At 42.8% G+C, this 23,234-nt stretch overlaps 1 protein-coding gene across 3 annotated transcripts in view; it reads left to right on the top strand.

Moving 5' to 3' along the window:
• ADAMTSL1 (ADAMTS like 1) overlaps positions 1-23,234 on the top strand; it is a gene marked incomplete at both ends in the record, with an annotated part of 891,527 nt that overhangs the window by 714,743 nt on the left and 153,550 nt on the right. For all 3 annotated transcript variants that reach the window (XM_081104271.1, XM_081104273.1, XM_081104272.1), the window contains one exon: positions 1,793-1,922. In XM_081104271.1, the coding sequence (XP_080960397.1) occupies positions 1,793-1,922 (130 nt within the window). The remainder of the gene's footprint in view (positions 1-1,792; positions 1,923-23,234) is intronic.

The raw sequence follows: 23,234 nt of genomic DNA, 5'->3' as shown, positions 1-23,234 counted from the left end.
AGCCAGTATAGCATCACCCTAGGAAGCATTAGCCTGTTGTTGGGGTGATATCTTCTTGGAGAAATATAGGGTAGATAGGAGGAGGGGAACAACAGGGCTAAGAAGTGATGGTCAGTGCCCTGGCTCAGTTGGTTAGGTGTCATCCCATGCACCAAAACGTTGCCCATTCTATTCCTGATTAGGACACGTGCCCTGGTGGCAGGCTCACTCCCTGGTAGGGGGTGTGTAGGAGACAGTGGATTGATGTTAAGCTCTCACACTGATATTTCTCTTTCTGTCCCTCTCGCTTTCACTCTCTCTAAAAAAATCAATAAAAATATTTTTTTTAAAAAAAAAAAGAAATGATGAGTGAGTTGAACTACATCAAGGACTAATTGCAAAGCAATGCAGAAAATAAGAAATACAGGGGTGGACAAAACTATGTTTGCAGTTGTAATACAAATAAATAATACAATAATTGATAAATAATAATATAAGAATAAACAGTGTTTTGTGTACTCGTTATTATAAACCTACTTTTGCCCACCCCTGGATATGTGTATTTATATATAACACTAATTCAATGGATTGTCACATATTCTGCTGTAACTACATACAAATATTTAACTACAGATAGGTATCTTTAGCTATACAGATCTTTATATACATAGCTATGTACGACTGAAAGCTTATTATCGAGAATGTTTTGTCTCGCCTGTTCTTTAAACTAAACTCTGCTGAAATGATTCCAGACAAATGTCTAGGCTATTCCTGAAGATCTCAGCAGATAGAACAGTATTTTTAAATGTGAACACTGTCAGCGTTAAGGCTCCCATACAAAGGCACAACTTCATGTTTGTCAACTGTGTGACCGTAGCAAGTCTTTTGACCCTTCCAAGCTTTAGTTTTCTAAGCTGTAAACTGGGGATACAAGTAGTGCATTCCTCATGGAGTCGTTGAGAAGATTGAGTGGTGCATGTCATGCTCTTAGCCTCATACCTGGCTGACCATATGCAACCGGTGGGTTTGGACTGTTATTATGACTGTGGGCACCGGAATGAAAAGTCTGGTCCGGAAGGTAATGACCTTACCCAGTTCGATGCTTCCTTGCTCCATGAAAGTCTCCATGATGGGTCCTGCCTTCCACCTTAGACCTGCCAAGTCACCTGTGCCCATCATTGCTTAGATTCCTGTTTTACAAGCTCTGCATCAGGGGCATGCAGGCATCAGTGGGAACACTGTTTCCATGGTGTAGTCATTATGCATCTTGTTCTCTTTCTTTGTTCTAAAGAACTTCCCTGGCTCACTAAAGAAAGGAACCCGAATCCCAAGAAACCAACAGAAACTGGAGTCCTGGATGCGAGGCCCCAGGAGAACAGCAGTTTACAGATTGCTGGATATTAAAACATGGCTCTGGGCCTCCCTTCCAAACACAACAATCTCCTGTTGATTAAAATGTAACGTGCGAAGGTCTTGGGGCCATTTTTTTTGTCACCCAGCTCTCCGTCTGCATTAAATTATCACATTTCCACGTTGGCAGCTATAGGGCCTGGTGGCATTTTTTTTAAAGCATTTCAACATCCTGGTAGCAGCCTGTCCTCTCAGGGGACACTCCCTGAGGCACGAGCCTACGTGTACTGTCTCCCAGGCCGAGCGATGCTTGACAGGATGAGATGGGCAGTCCCGGGCTTGAAACTGCTGTCTCTGACATGCGACGAGAGTCCTACCAATCACAGGGACCTCCCAGCGGCTGCCTTGTCTACACTTCATCACCCACACGCCCGCTCGGCCTGACAGTGTGATTTGTACACAGGTGTCCAGGAGGCTGTGGTGAGCTGCCTGAACAAACAGACGCGGGAGCCTGCTGATGAGAACCTGTGCGTGACCAGCCGCCGGCCCCCGAAGCTCCTGAAAGCCTGCAGCTTGGAGCCCTGCCCATCAAGGTAACAGGCATGTTGCCTGCCCTGCTACCCTGGAGCATGTGTTCGGAGCTGGGTGCGTCCGTCCGTGGGCAAGACCAGAACGCTTATTGTTACCCAGTGTTTTGAAAACCAATTAGCATCAGTTCAAACTGCGAGTCAAATCCACTTAAGTTTAATTGAAACCAGGGCTCTGGAATTCCAGCCCGATGGTCATGCTCAGGGCCCAGAAGGCTCCGTGCACTGAAGTGGTCCCGTGGCGTGACCGGTATGTGCACGTGCCGCATGCATGGCAGCTTTCTCCTGGAGGGAACACGAACTGACCACAGACTCCAGGGTCTCTGCCACCTTGGAGCCTGTGTCCCAAGGCCTCATACCACACCCAGTGGATTGGCTCATGGAACATCTGGGTGGTATAATTGACCCACGGTAAATCTCATGCACACAGCATGTGGATTCATTATAGCATGCTCTGGGGTGTATGTGTGTCATTTCACATGCATAAAATCAATTAGAGCATTTTATTGTTCAGCCCTGCCTGGGTCTCATTATTACCCAATCTTGAGTCTTAGTCAGTCAATCCGATCACTGCCTCTGTCCACACAATTTTATGGTGTCTTGGGATACTTGCCTCCTGACACTTCTTTGGAGCAAATCTCTGTGGGAACTAGTCCGTCTCATCTATGATTCTGGTTTTAAAGGGACAGGTTCACGCAACCAAAGCCAGACTTTCAAGTTGGCTGATGGAATGAAGAATGTTACCAGATAAGGTCATATCCTAGGCATGCAGGGAATGCTGTTTCTGAATGGTATCTCTTCTCTTTCTGCACAGTATCCTGTAAGAAGACGCGTGTTGCCTTCAGGAATTAACAATAATTTGCTACTCAAGTTGATGCTGCTTGTCTTGTTTCTCAGCCAACTAACTGCTTTCCTTTGGGACGTAGAGGGTACAGATCACAGGCCTCCTCAGATCAGATCAGGGCAATCTCACAGTGGCACTTCTGCCGGTCACAGAGTCGTTCCAGGCATTGATCTGAATGGTGAGCCCGGCTTCCCCTTTCAAAGGCAGAAGTGAGGAGGGCCGCTAGGGCCATAGTCTCCAAAGGAACCAGAAGATCAGTCGGCCACTGCTTAGAGCCCCACTCCACTTGGGAGAGTGGCAGCCAGGGAAACAAAGTCAAGGGCTGGCCCCACTAGAGCTAGATCCAGTGCATGGAATTCTGGAAACCTCTTTTCTATTTCTGCCCGACCTAAATTTACACCTCCGTCCTAACCTCGCTGCTCTCCCGTTGGGTGACTCTAAGACCTAATTGCATGGGCAAGGGATACAAACCCATTCTATTTGACAGTATTTTCCCCATGTAAGAAGAGGCTGAGCGGTTTCAGCATGGACAGCCAGCTAGGGCCTTGGCTAGGAGGCCCAGAGGCCTGGCTTCCCATCCTAGCTCTGTCACTACCAGCTGTGCAGCATTGGGCAAGTCACCTGCCCTTTCGGTATCCACATCTGCCAAATGATCGGAGGGCACCACCTCCTGCTCAGATATCCCCTGACTCTTCATTCTTCTGATTCTTTTTTTAAATTTTATTTTATTTTAAGATATTTTGTATTGATTAAGATATTACATATGTGTCCTTATCTCCACCCCCCGCATGCCCTCACCCCCCCCCCCCCCCGTTGTCCGTGTCCATTGGTTAGGCCTATATGCTTGCATATAAGTCCTTTGGTTGATCTCTCCCCCGTATCCCCTCCCTCCCCTACCTTCCCTCCAAGGCCCGACAGTCCAATCAATGCCTCTCTGTCTCTGGATCAGTCCTTGTTCATCAGTGTATGTTGATCATTATATTCCACAAATGAGTGAGATCATGTGATATTTATCCTTCATTGACTGGCTTATTTCACTTAGCATAATGCTCTCGAGCTCCATCCATGCTGTGGCAAATGGTAAGAGTTCCTTCTTTTTTACAGCAGCGTAATATTCCATTGTGTAGATGTACCACAATTTTCTAATCCATTCATCTGTTGATGGGCACTTAGGCTGTTTCCAGATCTTAGCTATGGTGAATTGTGCTGCTATGAACATAGGGATGCATATATCTTTTCTGACTGGTGTTTGTGGTTTCTTGGGATATATTCCTAGAAGTGGGAACACTGGGTCAAATGGGAGTTCCATTTTAAACTTTTTCTGTAGAGTGAAGACTACTGCTTCTGCTTTATTGTGCTGATCATTGCTGTCATTTCTGTCTGCTTATTTACTCTCACTTTAAAAACAAGCAGAAATGTCTCCCTAACCACATCCCAGTGTAGTAATGACATCCAAATGCTGTGATGAGCTGAGGCAATGTCGAGGAGTCAGTACCTGGAACTAGCTGGAAATCTGGGATCTGCAGCCACTAAACCTACCCTTTCCTGGGGCAGCGGAGGGAATAGGACACAAGGTGTTACTTTTCATCCTCCGAGTATTAACGATGTTAAATTAGATGAGCTTAATTTATACTGACTTCAACAAGGACTTATGTTCCGCTTCATTTTATTTCATTTGCTCCAGAGGCACTCGGCACTTTGATTTTCCACTAGTCAGTGGTCAGACTGACAGGCCAGACCTCTCTTGTTGGGCATAGCCAGGAATTTCATGGGCCAACCAGACACAGATGAGCATTTGTAGGTTGATGCTTATTAAAACAACAATGTGGACACGTGTACAGTGGGCTGGTATGACTCACTCTCTTCGTCCCATCAAAGAGCCAAAGCAGATTTTCATTTTAACAATGAGAAATGTATGGAGGTAACTCATATGGAATATTTCAATGTGACATCAATGGGGGAAATCTCTCTCTTTCTAAAGGTTGGTGTAAAATGTATACGAAAGAGGAGGTATGTTTGGCAGGAGCGCAATCGTGTGGTGGTGCGTTCTCAATCACCTTGTGTTCAGTGGGAGTAATTTAAATCTTTAAACCACAGAAATTTTTATTGTGCGTAGACTCGTGTTTCCTGCACATTTTAGGGTGTCCTCTGCTGGGCCCCAAGTTTCTGTACATTGTCTTGGGCTCTTGGTCTGTGTTAATGTCCATACGTTCAAAAAGCCATAGCATTTTCTGTGGGATGGACAGAAATGGCATTTCAAGTCTGGGCCACTGGGCTTACGTCTCTGAGAGGAGGCCGCTGGTTAAGGAGCTTTCCTAGGGAATTGTTAGTTCTACTGAACACCAGTTAAGAAGCCGCTTTTGCTCTTGTGTGTGCTCAGAGTTATCAGATCCCAGGGTGCATACCAAGGCCCCAGGGCATGTCCTATCTGGGCAGTCTTCCTAAGATTACACATCCCTTCCCCTGACTTCCTCTGTGTGAATGGCAGAGCTGGTATCAGAAGCACGTGTCCAACTTTCAGCAGGTCCGGGCAGATACGTTCTCACACCCAGCTGTTCGCAGCAGGACGGCTGTATTCTCAAGCAAGAGATACTGTCCCACTTGCGTGTATGTATGTGCATGCGCACAAACTGCCTGCATTTTGGGGGGCACTTTAAAAAATAGTAGTTGTCTGTTGAAGAGAACTATATTTTGAAGTTCTTGCTGTCAGCTTTATGTCTTTCTCCTCCTCTCTCTGCAATTAATGCCTACCATAATGTCTGACACATAGCAGGGGCTTATTACGTGTTTACTGAATAAATGAATATAAAGGACTAGGGCCAAATTTATAAGTAGCAGGGTTTATACCTTATTATTAATGCTAGCTGGGAAGACCCCAATGCTGCCTACTCTCAATCCCCCTATCCCTTCCCTCCATGTACCAGGTGGTACTGAATTGCCATTATTTAAGAGTCCCTTCCCTAAGTTGAAGACTTTAAATGCCAATTTAAAATATAAATAGCCTTAGGATAAGTAGCCCTGTATGTTAGCAATCACATATGGCAACGTATCCTCAAAATAAGGTTAGGAAGGCAAGCTTTGATACAGTGGATGTGGACACATTGTTGAATGAATTGTTTTTATTGTCCAGAAAGGAATTTGCTTATCAGGAGAGAGAGAAAGTAGTGTGTATCATGAGGACAGATGTTAATCCCTTAACAATCTTGCCTAAAATTGTCCAGGAGAAATTAGGATTATTTTTGCTTGTGAGCTGACAGTGAGAATTTTACATCAAAGTTGATAGCAAAGAAGTTATTATTTCAAGGCAGAAAAATCACTGTAGGTTCCTTCACTGTTATTGAGTAATTTGTGTCCGGAAGCCCCACCACCCTGCCAATCTTCACTGGTGGCTTAGACCAGCATATGGCATAAATATCCAAAAAGGAGCTAAGATCAGTCATTAGGAAAGAGGTCAGCCTCCTGCTCCCAATGAGAAAGCTTTCTGAGTACTCTAGAACCTATGCAGGCAATACATGGATATTCTCATCCTTTAGAAGTCCAGCACAGCAAAAGTGATCCAGAAAGGCATCTGCTCCCCTTTCTCCATCATGCTCTACAACTCCACTCCCATTCTTCTCCCCAGAGATAACCACTGCTGATGGTTTGATACATGCCTTCCCAGAACTTGTTCTATGAATTTATATGCATATAAGAACACATACAAATATATAAGGTTTTCTTCCCTTTGTAAATGGGATCATATTGATATGTTGTTCGGCAACTTGTTTTTCCACTTAATCAATGTGCACTAAGACTGGTTCCTATCCCTGCGGCCACCAAAATAAAAACCAGCTGGTAAATTGACACTATGCCCCAATTCTGCTGTGTCACGTTTAGCTGTGTGACCTTCAAGAGGTCACACGTCTCTTTGGATCCTCAGATTCTTCATCTCTAAAAAGAGGATTGCAGTAAGCACTCAGAAAAAATGAAAAAGTACTTTTCTTCTCCTTCCCTTTTATTCATGGTGAGAAATACTTCATTTTTGAATAAAGCAATGTTTTGTATTCAGGACTTGACTCAAATTTGATTAGTTTTTTTCTCTCTTATTCTAGAAAAAGGCCTCACTGGCCATCTCCCTGGGTTATACTAGCAATGACATGAGCAGCCCAAGGAGAGCCAGAAACCACTACCTTAAAAGAAAAAAAAAAAAGAGTACGACTGTTATTAATTATAAGCATTTGATAGCTTGGCCAGTGTGTGTTGAAAAGATTTGGTAAACGTACCTGGAGGAGGGGCAAGAAGTAAGCAATGAAAGCCAGATGGCTGAAAATGAAGGAAATTCCAGGCAATTTCTGCAGCTTTGTTCTAACATACTTTTTAAACTAAACTTTTATTTCTCTGCAACAGAGAACAGCTGAGTGGTACAGAACAGATAAACAGTAAGGAGGGGGCGCTCATAATTCCTGGAACATTACTTGGTTTCTGCCCCCCCACCCCCCACCCCACCCCAACTCCTTTTCTCAGGCCTAGGGTGGTTCCTAGAACCAGCAAGAACTACAAGAGAAGTTTGAGAATCCCTATTTGAGATGAGAGAGTTAAGAAAAACATCTCAAAGGTCACAGAGTCTCCTCTTTAAAAGCACACTGCAGAATGCCAATTTTATTGTACACTAACAAAAGCCATGCGCACCCGCACCAAATGATTTCCAATTTCTGATTCCCTTTTATATTGGCCTACAATGGCTCGAGCAGAAGGTGTTGCCTTTTTACACAGCCATGCTTTAATTTATTTGTTGGAGCTTTCAAAGCTTTGCAGCCACCTTCCCCTTTGACAGTGTACTTTAAGGTTTCTGTTTCAACATGCTCTCTAAATATTGGTCTATCTTCTGCTATGTTCCCAACGTTTCCATATGCTGCCTCTTGGCTCTGGCCATACTAACTTTTAAGTGCTTAAAGCAAAAGCACACCAAAGCTCACTGGCTTCACAGAAATTAAGTCCAGATCTGGAGGCCATACTCAGGCGCCTTCGGAGAACTAATGCTATTACTATTGTCAGTCTCCTTGGTAAACCCAGATGCATAATTACACGGCCTCTCTTTCTTCCACTGATGGACAAGTTACAACAGAGGAACCGGCCAAGACCTGTTTCTTAACGATTGGACCTGATTGGCCCAATGGCAGGCTCTGTTATTGCTCTGCCCAGGAATGTGTTGGCCCAGTGATCAGAATTGTCCCCAGCAGCATTTTGACATTAACAAGAGTAACTGTCACATTTTACTTGCCTTGGGGCTGAAATGTTCATGTCTCCTAAAGACAGCCCTTCCCCTGGTTACACATCACCTGTTCTATCAACCTCAAAACTCTGTGAAATGAGATTTGATCGTATGCGAAATCACTTCGCATGCATAGATTTAGTTGTTGCATGAGTATGGGGTAAAAATTAAAGGACTGGGTCTACCTTCCCATCACATCACCTGTTCTAAAAAGGTAGAAACATCAGCTTTAGGCAAATCCATTCAATTAAGTCCTGAGAGGGAAGCTTTCCTGGTGTTTAACAACTATGTCAGTGGACAGCCCCTTAGACCACATATTTCTGCCTGAACTCTGGGAAAGTTCTTATATAGACCATTGACTAAAGTTAACTGTGTGCACACACACACACACACAAAAATGGCAGAAAGTATTATATATCTCAGTTCATTAAAAAATAAAAATGCACTGGGCCTTTTCATGTACACAATCTGCTTGCATTTGGTCCTCAGAGATGACTAGAATATAAAACCTGTTCTAAGGAGCTATTATTTAATGGAGGAGGAAGATTTCAAAACAGTAGCTACTGTGAATGAGGCAAGCACAGACTCTGTGGTAGCATGAGGCTGAGAAAAGGCTTCTTGGAGGAGACAAGCCTGTACTGAATCATAAGGCATGAGTAGGAGTCACCCAGGTAAGGAAGAGAAAGGATAGATGTCGCAGGAGAAAGGAAAAGCATGAACGCAAAGGAAAGGACAAGAAATGAAAGGTAGTCTTAGAGGGTGGGTGGGGGTCAGATCCAGGATAGCCCAATGTGCTAAATGAAGTTGTGGAGTTTATGTCCTGCAATCAGTGGGAACCATTGAAGGGGATTAAACGGGAGTAGACAAAGTAGATTTGCTTGGAGAATGTTGCCTCTGGCTGCTCATCCAATAGAGCTAAAGTGATATTGGTGACTAACATTTTTATATTACAGGCATCTACACTTTTTCTCAAGTAAATTCACAAATAAATACTGTGCTCTGTGAGGTGTACACCATTATATTTTCATTGAAATTAATAATGACTCTTGCCCTAGATATGTTAGCACTTTGTATGCTCCCACAATCAACCCAGTGAGATTTGGACCGATTCTCCTGGCAGGAGAATAGAGCCCCACATATGGTATCATAAAGGAGTCATGAGAGGTGCAGCTGGGTGATCCCTGAGGCCTTTCTAGTTCTAACAGTCTGTGATTCTTTGAAGGTAATAATTATCCAGAGTTAAAGCTTTTCAAGAAAGAGAGAAAAAGTAAATTCTATTAGAAAACTACTGAGTCAGATTTAAGTCCTAAAGACAAAGCACAAAGTCTATTAGTCACAAAATAGGAACTGGCTTTAACTATAAATCAAGGAACCATGAGAAATCTACAGGGAACTAGACTCACATATTCATAAGAAAAATTTAGGTGAGAGTATTCGGGCAGCAAGAATGGGAAAACACTGAAATGATGAACATATTTATATATAACTAGAGGACCGGTGCACAGATTTGTGCACTGGTGGAGGGCGTGGCCTGTGGGGATCAGCCCGCTGTGGCTGTGGGAGCGCCGCTCATCCTAGTCAGCTGAGTGGCATTCCCACTGTGAGACTGCACTGACCACCAGGAGGCAGCTCCAGTGTTGAGCGTCCACCCCCTGGTCATCAGTGCGCGTCAGAGCGACTTGTCGACTAGTCGTTCTTGTCATTCCGCCATTCGGTCACTGGGCTTTTATATGTATAGATACTTCACCAGTATCTGTCCTTGTGTAAAAGGATACAAAATGGTCTGCATCTCTCAATTTAGATTTTTATAGTGCCCTTTAATATGACTAGAATTTCTCTTCATTCTGCCTCCATTGAACAAATATTTATTGAATGCCTGCTTTGTGCCAGGCATTGTGTTGGGGATTCAGTGATGAAAAACCTACTTTGTTCCCTGAATTAGGGTTTGGGGAATGCCATTACATTTTTTTTAAATCTTAGATACTTTAAGTGCTTCCATCCTAAAGATAATTATTAAGCCAAATAACCCACTGTGTTCCTCACTGCTCCAAGGGCTGACATATCTGCACCAGTCATGTAAGCACCATGGGAATGGAAACACACCTGATCACTCTCTGCTGTGGATATGGGGAGGAAACACTGGAGTTTTACAGTTCAAAAATCTTCCAGCTTACAAATCAATCAGTAGAAGTGGAGTAGAGACTCCCAAAACAAATCTATTGTTTTATTTTACTTTCCCTATAATCCAAAGTTTTTCAAAAGTCCTAACGTAACGAGTTAAGGGCAGGCAATGATTTGGCGAAAGCTTTGAGATGAAAATTATTGCTGCCTAAGTGTGCCCAATGACTCCTTTGGAGATTTGGAAAGCCCTCATGTGCAATTTGAGATGAAGAGCTTTTCTCTGGCTGTAGTGTCAGGAATCCACTATGTTACTATGTTCCTTAAGCTTGGAAAACAAAGACGTAGGAAAAAGACTTGAGAAAGAGCTGGAGAAAAAGACATATGTCAGCAACATGAAAATGAGGGAGTGAACAGAAATGCTCTCCTTTGTGCCCCGTAACCTGGGGACACAGTTCAGAAACAGTTCATCCTTCCGGAGACAGTATTCCTGTCCTGACACCAGCCCGAGGTCGGGTAGCTCTTAGGTCATCTGCCATGGCGACAGGAAGATCTGTCACAGAGCAGAGTGCAGCCAACCACTGCCTTTCCTGTGGCAAATCAGTGTTGTCCCTTTATCCTTGTCTTTACTGTTGTTTTATCTTCATCATTCTGTCTAATTATCTTTCCCAGAGCTGCAGGACATTTTGGTGTTTGTGTTAGTGACACAATGAAGCCTAGCATGATTGCTATTCGATGAGCACAGCTCCCAGACTCATGGCTTTCTCATGGGGCTCTGATGTCACTTGTGGAGGGACTATCCTTAAGGCCCAGACAGACATGGGCACAGGCCAGAGTCCATGTGCCAAAGCAGCTGCAGGTGGTGCACTCGGTAACTTCCTGCTGTTGGCTCTGGTTCTTGAGTGGACAGACATAACCGCCTTTCCCACTGACCAGAGGTAGCTACACATGGGACTCAAGCAGCCAAACAAGGCCCTCTGCCCAGGGTGCATAGGACTTGACACTTATTCCACCATCACCCAGGGGTGTTAGGTGCCAAAGCCTCGGTTTACTTTGATGGTGTGCCTGCCTCTGGGAGAGGTAGGTCATTATAATCTTAGCATGATTTTTTAAAATCAGACACCATATTTTTCCTAACAGGAATCTTGGCAACACTTGGAAATGGGGCAACTTCAGGAGAAGAGCCTAAATGGGGACTTGGCAATGACAAACCTAAACATTTCCTACCAGGAATAGGGACACTGCCTGGAATAAGGGAGGAATTGTGGGTTTTGAAGTCAAACAGATATTGACTCTCTGTTTGCTTTGTGGCATTAGGCTGGCTACGTTAGCCTCTCTAGGACTCAGTTGTTCTCAGCTGTAAAGCAAAGATAATTGTTCCAACCACAGAAAGGAGTTGTAAGGGTGATCGTATACAGGGTGGGGCAAAAGAAGGTTTACAGTTGTGAGTACATGAAACACAAAGTTTATTCTTATATTGTTATTTATTAATTAGTAGTGGCCCAGTGCATGGATTTGTGCACATTGAAAGGGAATTAATTAGAAGAAATATTTTAATATAGTTATTCGCCCTTTCTCTATAATAGAAGTGTCAAACCAAACTCATGATCGACAGTGACAGATGGAAACACACAGTGCAATTGGCGCCAAGAACTTTATATGTATGGCACATGCGCAAGTCAACTTAGCCTTTTATAGATATAGAACAAACTTGCTTAATTAGACCTGCTTTCTGATGTAGCTAAACTTTTTTCCAGTCCAGTGAAGCACCCCAATTTCTCTTTCAGGTAATTGTCAGCAACACAGCAGTAAATATCAACACGAAGCAGATTATTATTGTAGATCACACAGGGAGAACAAAGGGTAAAATATTTAACTGCAGCAGTGTTTGACTATATTCTGCACAGTGAGAAAACCTCAAGTCATTTTCAAGGTCCACCATTTCTTACTTCTTTTAAGTCAGGTCAAGTTTCTAAGCTTTCTAAATCTCTGTTTTCTGGCTAATGAAAAGAAAATAGGATTCCACCAAGTCTCCTATCTACCTACTCTAGGACTTCTGTGAGGATCAAATGAGATGAGGCACGGGAAAACGCTTCACAGACATTTGGTTACAGTGTGAAATGTTTCCACCTGGCTATAAAGCAAGTTGTGTTCCTGGGCTGAAGAAACTGCAAGGAGGCTGGTGGTCACTAGGGAGAGGAAGCTAGGCATTGCTATGTGATGTCATTACCCGGATGGACACCGAGCATATTAGCCTTTTATATATATAGATTGTATTATTTTCCATGCAAACAACTGTAAACCTACTTTCACCCCATCCTGTATGTAAAGCACTCAACCATTTCCTACCTCATATAGTAACTGCTCAAGAAACTAGGAACCTGCCATCCCTCTTAGTTCCCTCCGCAGGAAACCACATGATAGAAGAAAACCTTCATATTTATTTCATAGTCACTGCCATTTAGTCCTGTCTTTTTATAACCAGCTAGTGTGCGAGCAGAGTAAAGGGGAGGCTGTGGATAGAACCTAGCTTCAAGCCGGCTTTCTGTCCAGCTGGCCAGATCCCTTAGGCAGTTCTAGAACAGGAAGCAGAGCTTCCTGTCTCATGGATCCACCAAGTCTGCAAAAGGCAGCAATTGTTGGGATATTCTGTTTGACTTTAGCACCTAATCTAATAAGGTGTGTTGTTTTAAAAATAGTAACAAGATGATGAAGTGGGACCAGGGGAGACAGAGTCCAAATATTCTTAAAAAGTTAATATCCTGTGTGACATGACTGAAGGAAGTAAGGCCTGTGGGCAGGGGCGGTGTGAGTCGTAGAAGTGAGCAGCTGTGTCGTGATGGTCAGAAAAGCCTGTGATAAGTCAGGAAGAAATCAGAAAGCACATAAACAATGCTATTCCTAGCCAGTTGTCTCCTCAAATACTTGTGGGAGAGAGGAGGAAAGGGAAGAAGGAAGGAAATAAAGAAGAGAGCACAGGAAAGAAGTAAGATCCAACCCGGGATGTAGATAAGGCGTGGGCATCCTATGCCCACACTCTTGCTAACCCTCACAGGCCATCTTCTAGCAAGGTAGGGTTTCCCTAATAGCTTCCATTCGTTGGGAGCTTACAGCCGGTCACTGTGCTCATCACTTTACAGGCACTGTTTTGTTTAATCTTCCCCACAGTTCTGTGAGGGTTTACTATTCCTATGCTAACTTTATAGCTAAGGAAACTGAGTCTTTAAGGCGATCATGTCATTAGCCTGTGGTAGGTTCAGATTTGGAACAAGGTGTGTTTAATTCCAAAGTTGTTACTGAAGAGTTTGTGTTTCAGTCTTGGCCTCTGTTAATGGTGTTTATACATCCACCCTCCCTTCCAACATCCCTCCCTCTCTTCCTCCCCCATCCTATTCCAGGCACTAAACTCCAGGCGTGGGAACTACCACAGTGAAAAGAACAGTCCTCCTAGTTCCGTAGTAGCTTAAAACCTGGTGAAAACCACAAATAGGTTAACAGGCTTCTTTTCTATCTCTAACAGATAAGCTCCATCTCTTACTCTTAGTTGCCAAGGGCAGAACTAGACTCTTGGCAAAAGCTAGTGTGTAAGGGATAGTGAAAAAAAATCACTCAAGTACACAGAAAGCCAAACATATAGGAAATGAACCATGCTAAAAGAGAAACCAAGTAGACCTAACTGAATGTCTTAAAACCCAATACTGAGTCATTAGGCAAAGCGCTCAGTTCCTAAAAAACACATTTTTATAAAGAAATACTAAGTCATCCAGAGAGATGCAGGCTGGGCTTACAAATCTGGAAGGTATTGGTGGCTGCTTTGAAGCTTTGCGTCTTTGCTCTGCCACGACTAACAACCACTGGCTTAGTTTTTGCTTAGCAGATGGCCTGTTCATGTTGTAAGTTATAAATACCATTTCTCCCTTACACACACACATACACACACACACACACACACACACTTCTCTTTCCCCAATTGCCCCAGTGCAGCCTGAGTCCCTGCTTCCTTTACTGTGCCACTCTCTTCTCTAACTCTTTCTAGTACCTCTCCACTGCGCCCCCCTCCCCACCCCCCCACCCCCTGCCTCCCAAGACTTAATCTGAATCCCCTTGTCTTCTGACCACCCAAATTCCCAGATGACCCTTTTCTGCCACTTGTGCAGGAAACCCAAATCCTTTCAACCCTTTTTCTCCAACCTGCCCCCCATTTATTCAGTTCAACTCAACTAAGAATTAGAAAAATAAAACTACCTAAGCAAATTCACACTAAGGTGTAAATGACTGATCCACAGTCCTTCATTCCAGTCTTAAAAGCATGGGCTTGGAGTCATACAAACCTGGGATAAAACCCAGTTCATACAACTTACTTGCTTGTTGGTCTTAGATTAACTTTTCAGAACTTCAGTTTCTTCATCTTTAACTCTGATCAATCTTGTGAGGATCTGTATGTTATGTGCTTAGCATAATACTTAGTACATATTAAGTACTCAGTAAACAGTAATAGGTATTAGCTATGATTTTTGTGTGATTTTTGTTTAATTCTCTAAAAAGCTGTGCCTGGGTTGGAGGACTTGGGTGATTTGTGTACATTTAGGGAACTTTGACTCTCACTGTTTTTCCTGAAGGAAGGAGAGACAAGCTCTGTTACAGAGGAAAAGGGTTGCTCAGTCTAAGCCAGGAATACCTGGTTCCTAATTATCTCCTTTTATAAGCTCTAGCTCTTGGAGGGACAGGGGGATGGAGGCATTTTCTACTGGTTACAGGAAAATCCAGCTCTGTTCAGCAAACATTTATTAAAGTCTTTTAATAAATGTTTTAGGCTCTGAAGAAACAAACAAGTCTAGGACACAAACAGATCATCACAGTGCACAGTCCAAATGATCACAGTAGGTATGAATGACTCTCTTCTGGGAACACTGAGATAATCCAGATGAGAGGTGACCCAGAGAAGCTGAGTTTCTTGTTCTTATAGAGGTCAAAGTATTCTTTTCTAAATTTCCATTCAAACATGTTAGTGGTATACTACTTACATATTCCTCCCAAGGTCGCAATCCAGGCATTACAAAGCCCTTGGGACAAGTTTGTGTCCTGCCCTTTGTTTGTTCCCTTCCAATCTGATGAGCCTGAAAATGCTTGATTCCTTTGTATGATAAGAGTATCTCTGCTTGCTCTCAATTAATTACCAAGGTGCTGGTACATTTGCATCCCATAAGCATGTAGTCCAATAACAATTATGACAACCATTTTAAATGGGTCCGATTCATCAACTGCCAGACTTATTGGATCTCTATCCCTATGGGTTACACTAGAACTTGAAGTCTGAGCATTTATCTGTAACTCCCATGCCCTCTTCAAGGCTTAGGAGATTGAAGAGAGGGATCTAGAATATAGGCACTGTGTTGTGCTGCATCTTTAGGCAATGGTGGAGAACTACAGAAAACAGAACTACTTGGCTCAGACCCCAGTACATTCCCCAAATCCTGCCATTTCCCTCAGCTGTAAACTTAGGTCAACAGCTCTTAGATCAGTTTCGAATAGGTCTCTGTGAAAGTTGGTGTTTTGTAAATATAAGATATTGAATTATTACTTTCTCTTTATTTCTTCTTTTAAGCTCCTGCTTCATCTCTTGCCACATGAAATACTTCAGAGGGTTGGTTTTCAGGGCCCCACTATCTAATCAGTCTTCTAAATACTTGATTATTGTGCAGATGTCATTGGAAGATTTGCTTAACACAAAGAGACATCAACATTGCAGAGAAATCTGAGCTCGGGCACTGACACTCAAGTTGTTTTGAAGTTTAGGGAGTAAACAAAATGGAAATTTATACTCTGGCCTTGTTAAAAAGCCCCACATGTCAAATCTGGGTTTCTCCTTTCTTAGAGATAAAGGGTATGTGGGAGGACTCTGCGGATCATTGTTGAGTATGTCCAGGGTGCTCTTTGAGAAATTGAATTAAAGTTCTTAATGATGGAAAATAAAGCTTATACATCACAGATGCATTTACTGGGGAAATTTTCTGGAATAAATGTATATATGTCTGTAGGTGGTCTATTGCCCAACCCCCCCACACCACCCATCTATGATACTTTTCCTGCCCCAGCTCCTTTTCCACAATAGCAAGCCAGAGAAATCAAAACTTGTGATGCCCAGAGCTTATACAATTTTGAGCTTCTCAAGCTCTGGAAAAATCACAGAAGGAAACTGTTATAAGCAAGGTATTTATTGATGTAAAATCCACCACAACTAGACAGATACCATTTATCAATGCTCTTTTTGTGAGGAAAATGATGCCAGAATTATGATGTGGGAGAGGCTAGTATGGAGCCAGATCTTCCTCCCAAGGTGCACCCCACTGTCAAGCTTGATTTTGTGGCTTTTTTTTTTTGTACTAATGGTAGGCTATTTGTTTGCATCTGCGGGGAGACAGTAAGAAGACTGTTTGGGGACTAGAAACGCTTCCATTTCTCTCCTCTTTATTCCATGTTACCTGCGAGGCACTTCCACCGTCCTTCTGAAAGCACATCCCAGGCACACCTAGAAACACCTTGAGTGAAAATGGGCATGTCATGTGCTTTATCTTTCATTTAATGGAGGTTGACGATATAACTGACCCATGGTGGAGTGAAGTGAAACCACATGTGGGCTGGATTGACCTTCCCTTGATCTAGCAAAGGAAAGTGCTGTTTTCCAGCTCACCCCTGCATACTTAACTCCTCCAGGAGGGTAGTCCTGCTGAACAAGGTTGGCAGGAAGTAGACTACTTCTCATCACACATGGTCTTGCTGCAGCTGTGCATCTATCTGGGTCTAGAAAGTGGGACCATTGATTGTATTTCTTTCTCTTGACATTTAGAATGGTTGTTGTGTTAAAATCTTAGCTACTCCATTATATCTTTCTGCATCTTTTCATCCTCCAATTTATAAAATTCCCTTCCCGTGGTGTCTCTGAGCATAGGTGATCTCTAAATGTAAGCCTATCCCAACACTGATGCCAGTTCCATAATTGTTTGTTACTTATCACATTTGGGACCCCCAAACCCTTCTCTGTAGACCAGGGATCCTCAAACTTTTTAAACAGGGGGCCAGTTCACTGTCCCTCAGACCATTGGAGAGCCAGACTATAGTTTAAAAAAAACTATGAACAAATTCCTATGCACACTGCACATATCTTATTTTGATAGATCAAGAGACTTCACAGTCCTCAAGTAGCATCGGGAATCCGTGTTTGTTGTGAGCAATAATTTTGCCAACCAGGTACTGGAAGCTGGATTCATTCACTTCTGGTGCTTGAGGAATCATGGTCACATGAAGAACGTGGACACCAAATTCTCATCACTTCCTTGTCAGCTCTATTAGCCCTATTAGTACTGTCAGCAACAGAAGATCATAGAGCTTTATTCTTTATACTCAAAAAACCCAGAGAGTGGCAAGGAGTTTGGCTGACAGACTTGTCTGGAATCTAAAAAGTTGACACATGAATCTCCCTCAGTGTCTAGGGTTGTAGAACCCCAGGATGTAACTTTGTCAAATTCCCTCATATTTTCTGTGAAGAAAGAGAGACCAGAGGTATTAAGTGACTTGCCCAAGTAGCCATGTCTAGCAGAACTCAAACTAAAAGCCTAAAAAGTAATGTTTCCCAACTTCAGTGTTTATCATAAACAGGTATAGTGAATCAGAATGTGGGACCTAGAGCTGAATTTCCTGAGTTCAAATCCTGGCTCTACCACTTATCAACTGTGTGTCCTTGAGCAAGTTACTTAATTCATCTTTGTTCTTGGTTCCTTATCTGTAAGATAAAGATGCAATAATTCTGTCCTCATAAGGATTCTGTGCATATGAATGAGTTAATATATGTTGGGCATTTACATGAATGCCTAGCTGTTGAAGAACATGCTCTATATAAGAGTTTTCCACTGCTAAAGATGCACTAATAGCTGGAATCAGGTGACAGAATAGGGGATCCAGATGGTCAAAGGTAGACATAATATACTCCTAACTAGGATAAAAAATAATTTTATTACCAAACTACTGAAAGAAGTTTTTATTCTTTCTCTATACCTCATTATCCTAGAGAAATGAACTGAGTATTTTATGTATAGCTGGAAAGCTACAAGTTACCTCACGGAGAAAATCTTTCATCCTTTCCAAAGATGTACATATTGATCAATAAGAAAGGCATGCCTTACTCTTTGAGAGTGAAGAGTAGGGGGTAAGAAGGCAAGTGGGACATGAAAGGGAAAGAAGGAAAATAGCTGTATTCATAGAGCATGAGGATTTTTCTAGTAATTTACTGTGAATGAGTGATAATCAAGAGTTAGAAATCCAGCTGACTTCCATGTGGCATGGGGCAGAAACCCTCTCCACAGCTTTGAGGAAGTCAGATGGATCCCAGTAAGTTAAGTGACTGGGTTGCCCCATTGTTTCTGTTTTGCTAACTAGAAAAGTGGACAACATGCTCTGAGATCAGGGGGCAGCTAGAAAGTTCTCTGTGGCCTGGGGAATGTTTGGCTGCATGAGGCTAAACTGTTCATTAATGTAAGTGTAAGATAAGACAAGCAAAATGGACTCGCAAAATTGTTGCCCTAATTTGTGTATAATCATAGCAATAATTCTCAGGTACCACAAATAGGGGGAAAGGAATCCCAAAGACCATTCTTTTTGTTGGCCTCTCTTGTGTCTGAGAACTAATATTATAACAACAATGACAGCAATAATAATGATGGCAGCTGCCATGTGATATTTTTCTCCCAGCACCTGTGCAAGCGAGAGGCTAGCTAGCAGGTAAGAACACAGTTAAGAAGTCTGGAGGCAGAGCACTTAGGATTGAATCCGGGATCTCTTCCTGACTCACTGTGTGACCTTGGTCACATTATTCCAGGTAACCCATATGTAAAATGGCATCATAATAATAATACCTCTATCTTGGCTTGCCATGAGAATTAAATGAGTTAGTACATATCAACTTCTTACAACAGTACCTCGTACATAACAAGCATCCAGGAACTATTGAAAGCTATTATTGAATTATTGTCCTGTTTTACAGATAAAGAACTTGACATTCAAAGTAGATAACTTGCCCAAGGTTACAAAACACAGGTAGGAGTAGATTCCAGTCCTGGTCTGCTGGAACCCAAAGTTCTGGGTCAGTGTGATTCTTTGATGTCATGCTCATGTGTCTTCGGCTTGATGAATACAGCTCAGGGATTCAGGGCAATTCATCAGCACTGTTCAGATCCAAGTGTGTTTAAAACTAGCGTTCCAGGGTTCAAAGTGCTAGCAATGAGTGAGCATCATGGATAATCAAAAACAAATGAGAGATTTAATAAGCCAATGTAAATGGTAATATGAAGGTTTCAATTTATTCAGACTTTAGCCTGGCAATAATCCCTTAACTCACCCTGAGATAACAAAACATCAAAGAGTAAAACATATGTCTCCTTAAAGAGATCTTTGAACCTAACGTGAAAAATAATCGCTGGTCATTTTTGTGTAGTCACATATGAAGACATTTGTGAAAGGCCTCTCTCTTAGTCCTCGGGACTAGAAAATATAGGCTTCTGCTCTCCACAGCCTGTGGATAGAATATCTGCCTGGATAGAAACAGTCCTGGTCTGTGAAGAGCAGTGGTGTGTGTGTGGGTCCCCGCACGGATGGAATTAATCACACCCTGCTCCAACAGCTAGCTGCTTCCTCTCCTGACTCCACATATCAAACTCTGGAGACTGAGACAGGCAGCCTCTCCAAGAGAAACAGCTCTATCTTTTCTTTTCCTCTGCCAAGCTAGGTTTGAGTTGAATTTACGGCCTGATTAAATGTGGTAGAAGACCTGCTTGAAGCATTGTGTTACCCTGTGCCATGGGCTTATTGGAACTCTCACCACCAAAGCCTGGCACCCCTTGGGATGGACAGAAAGAGAACATGCTGAGCATCCAGCTCTCTCACCTGATCAGGGGTGTGCCATTCAACAGTGCCCTGCGGGCAATGAGTTTCAACTATAGTGAGCTTATGTCACCTTTTTCATTAGAGCTTGGACTGCCCACAGTGCCTCTGTTTCCAAGGCTCCCTTGCATTAAGAGAAAACAGAGAGGAGTGAGAACCAGAATTTTCCAAGGACTTACTAGGTTTTCTATGCCTCAAGCATGGTAATAGGTAAATTAGAGTTCCCCAATTTTCCATTGATTTTTTTTTTTTTTTTTAGAGAGAGCAGCAAGGAGGGAGGGAGAAGAGAGAGGGAAAGAAAGAAACATCCTTATGAAAGAAAAACATGGACTAGTTGCCTCCCGCACACACCCTGGCCAGGGCCGGGGATCGACCCTGCAACCCAGGTATGTGCCCTTGACCAGAATTGAACCTGCAACCATCTGGTGTGCGGACTGACACTTTAACCACTGAGCAACTCCAACCAGGGCCTGATATCTTCTCTTTACTTCTTCCTTTGCCCAGCCACCTCTTGGTTAACCTTCAAGACTCAACCCAGACCTTACCCCCTCCAGGAAGGCTTCCATGACTGTATCTCTTCCTCTTGACTCCCAGCCCATGTTTTTATGCCCCCCAACAGCTCGTGCTAACTTGTCTCATAGACTAAACTGCAAGCCCCACAGGAATGGGGTTCATATCTGTCACACAGAGCAAGGGGAATGTTCGGTCTGCGGGCGTATAAAGCCTGCAAAATCATTTGGTCTGGCCCTGCCAAAGCATTAGGGGTGAGTTAATTAAATATTTGACCAAATGTAGCAGGCTAATTTTTAAGTTGATAATTTTGCATACCCTGCAAATTATGTTATAAATATTCAAATGGCCCTTGGCAGAAGATTCCCCACCCCTCACATAGAATCTGTCCACAAAAGAGTTCTCAATAAGCATTAATTGACTGAATAAATGAATGAATGGCACTTATTACAGTGTTTTGTAATCATCTCTGAAGACCCTTCTGGTCAAGAATTTTTTTCAGATCTCTTTTTCCCCATCATTCAGTAGAGCACATGATGTATGGTAATTTTTCAACAAATGAATACATGGTTATAGGCACACATACATATATGAGTGGTTGAAAACACAGGTGGGTGGAAAAATTAGGTCTACATGGCTGCAAAAACAATTATCTTGCGGGAGATAACAGAATCAGATCTGTGGATCCTGACGTGAAAGGCTGACCTTTCCCAGCATTTCACTTGCAGAAAAACAAACAAACAAACAAACAAAAAAGTGAATATAAATGTCCAGGAAGGTTTCTTTTTACAACACGAATAAATGGAGTAAAAGCACTAACTCAGGTGAGTGCGTGAGATTGCTAGGTCTGCTGTAACGGAGCACCACACACTGCGTGTCTTAGAACAGCAGAGGTTTATTCTCTCGCAGTTCTGAGGCTGCACGTCTGAATCAGGGTGTTGGCAGGGCCATGCTCTCTCTCTGAAACCTGCAGGGGAAGGGTCCTTCCTCACCTCTTCCTTGCCTCAGGGTTTGTCAACCATCTTTGGTGTTCATTGGCTTGTAGATTCATTGCTCTAATCCTCTGCCTTCGTGTGGTCATTTTTCTGTCTGTCTGTATCCAAATTTCCCCTTTTCATAAAACACCAGTCATGTAGGAATAGGATCCACCCTAATGACTCATTTTAACTTGATTACCTCTATAAAGACCCTGTTTCCAAATAAGGTCACATTCTGAATACCTGGAAGTTAGGGCTTCAACATATCTTTTTGGGGAGGACATTATCCATTTATAACAGGGAGACATTCTTAGGCTTGTAGGGTTGTGTTTTGTTTATTGGTTTTTCTGTGAAGAATGCCACCTGCAAATCAACACATAGATGGAGATTTTAATAGCCTGATTTGATGGGTGCCAAACAATTCCCTTTTAAAATTTGATCCCAAATCTTAGAAGATCGGTATTCTACTCTGGATGATAACTAGACAAAAACATTTAAGCAAATAGAATTGTATCAACTAAAACACTCTAACCTTGGCTTAGAGCAGCTTACATGGTCAGTGTTGTAGAATACAACCAAGACAATGACCACGATTCCAATAGGATTACAAAGAGGGTGTATTTGTTGTGGGTTGGGATGTGAGGGAAACCTCCCCCCGAAGAGGAAGGGATTGAATCAGACCCTGAGGCAGGAACATGGAGAGCATTCCGGGCAGGAGAAGTTGGAAGCAAATTCCAGCCGTGAGAAAAAGATGGTGTGTCAGGAAGTCAACAAGTGGTTGAGCTGGCGGAGGCTGACCCTCTTTGAGGAAGGTAATTCTGCAAAAAGGAAGGAGCTTTAGTGCAAGACCATTGGTGTGAGGATGCTAATCAGTTAAGATAAAAAGGAGACTCTGTCCCTCTCCCTTCCACTCTCTCCAAAAATCAATGGGAAAATATCCTCAGGTGAGGATTTAAAAAATAATAATAAATAAATAAAAGGAGAAAAACTGGAATACAAACCAAAAGAGGGAGAAAAACAACAGATGACACATGTTTATGATCAAAGTGATTCCTCCCCTGACCTTGACCACAAGGAGAACAAGCCTGCAACTATTTTGAATAAGAAAGTTCCACCTAGAATTCTAGGCAAGCCAACTAAAATGTTCACCTCCCAAGGAGAAAAGTGATTTTGCACGTCATCTACCCCGCTGACAGGATGTTCATATCTGAATTATAACAGTCAATAGGAATTCTATGTCATCTAATGTACTGCCACCTGGAAGATAGGTGATTAGAGAATAGGAACCAGAGGTTAGATGTTTTAATCGAATCAAGCTGCCTGTAAGTAAACAGGCACTTGAGTATTTCTCTATGACAGTAAGATGCCATGGGGGGAGGGGGGCGGATAGTGATGAGGGAGGGAAGGCTAAATATATTCTATACAATTGGGCCTAGTTTCAGTGCCATTCTGCTGTTTGACAAATCCTGTGGAGGACGTAGGCTGAAAGCAAATGGGTCAAAAAGATAATAGATGAACTCTGTCAACCTCAATCAGTCATATAAATGCAAGTTGTTATGAGCACCACACTGCCTGTCTTCTGAAATTATCAGGACTCACGGATGAGCCAAATAGCCCTTAACTCATCAATATTTCCTGACATTGCTTGCTGTGTCCCCTGGGTGATCGTCAGTCTCCCATCTTTG

This window comes from Myotis nattereri (genome assembly GCF_964212035.1).
Source record: "Myotis nattereri genome assembly, chromosome: 12".
Classification (NCBI taxonomy): Eukaryota; Metazoa; Chordata; class Mammalia; order Chiroptera; family Vespertilionidae; genus Myotis; species Myotis nattereri.
The sequence above is the reverse complement of the archived record's forward strand: the minus strand, read 5'-3'. Positions and strand labels throughout refer to the sequence as shown.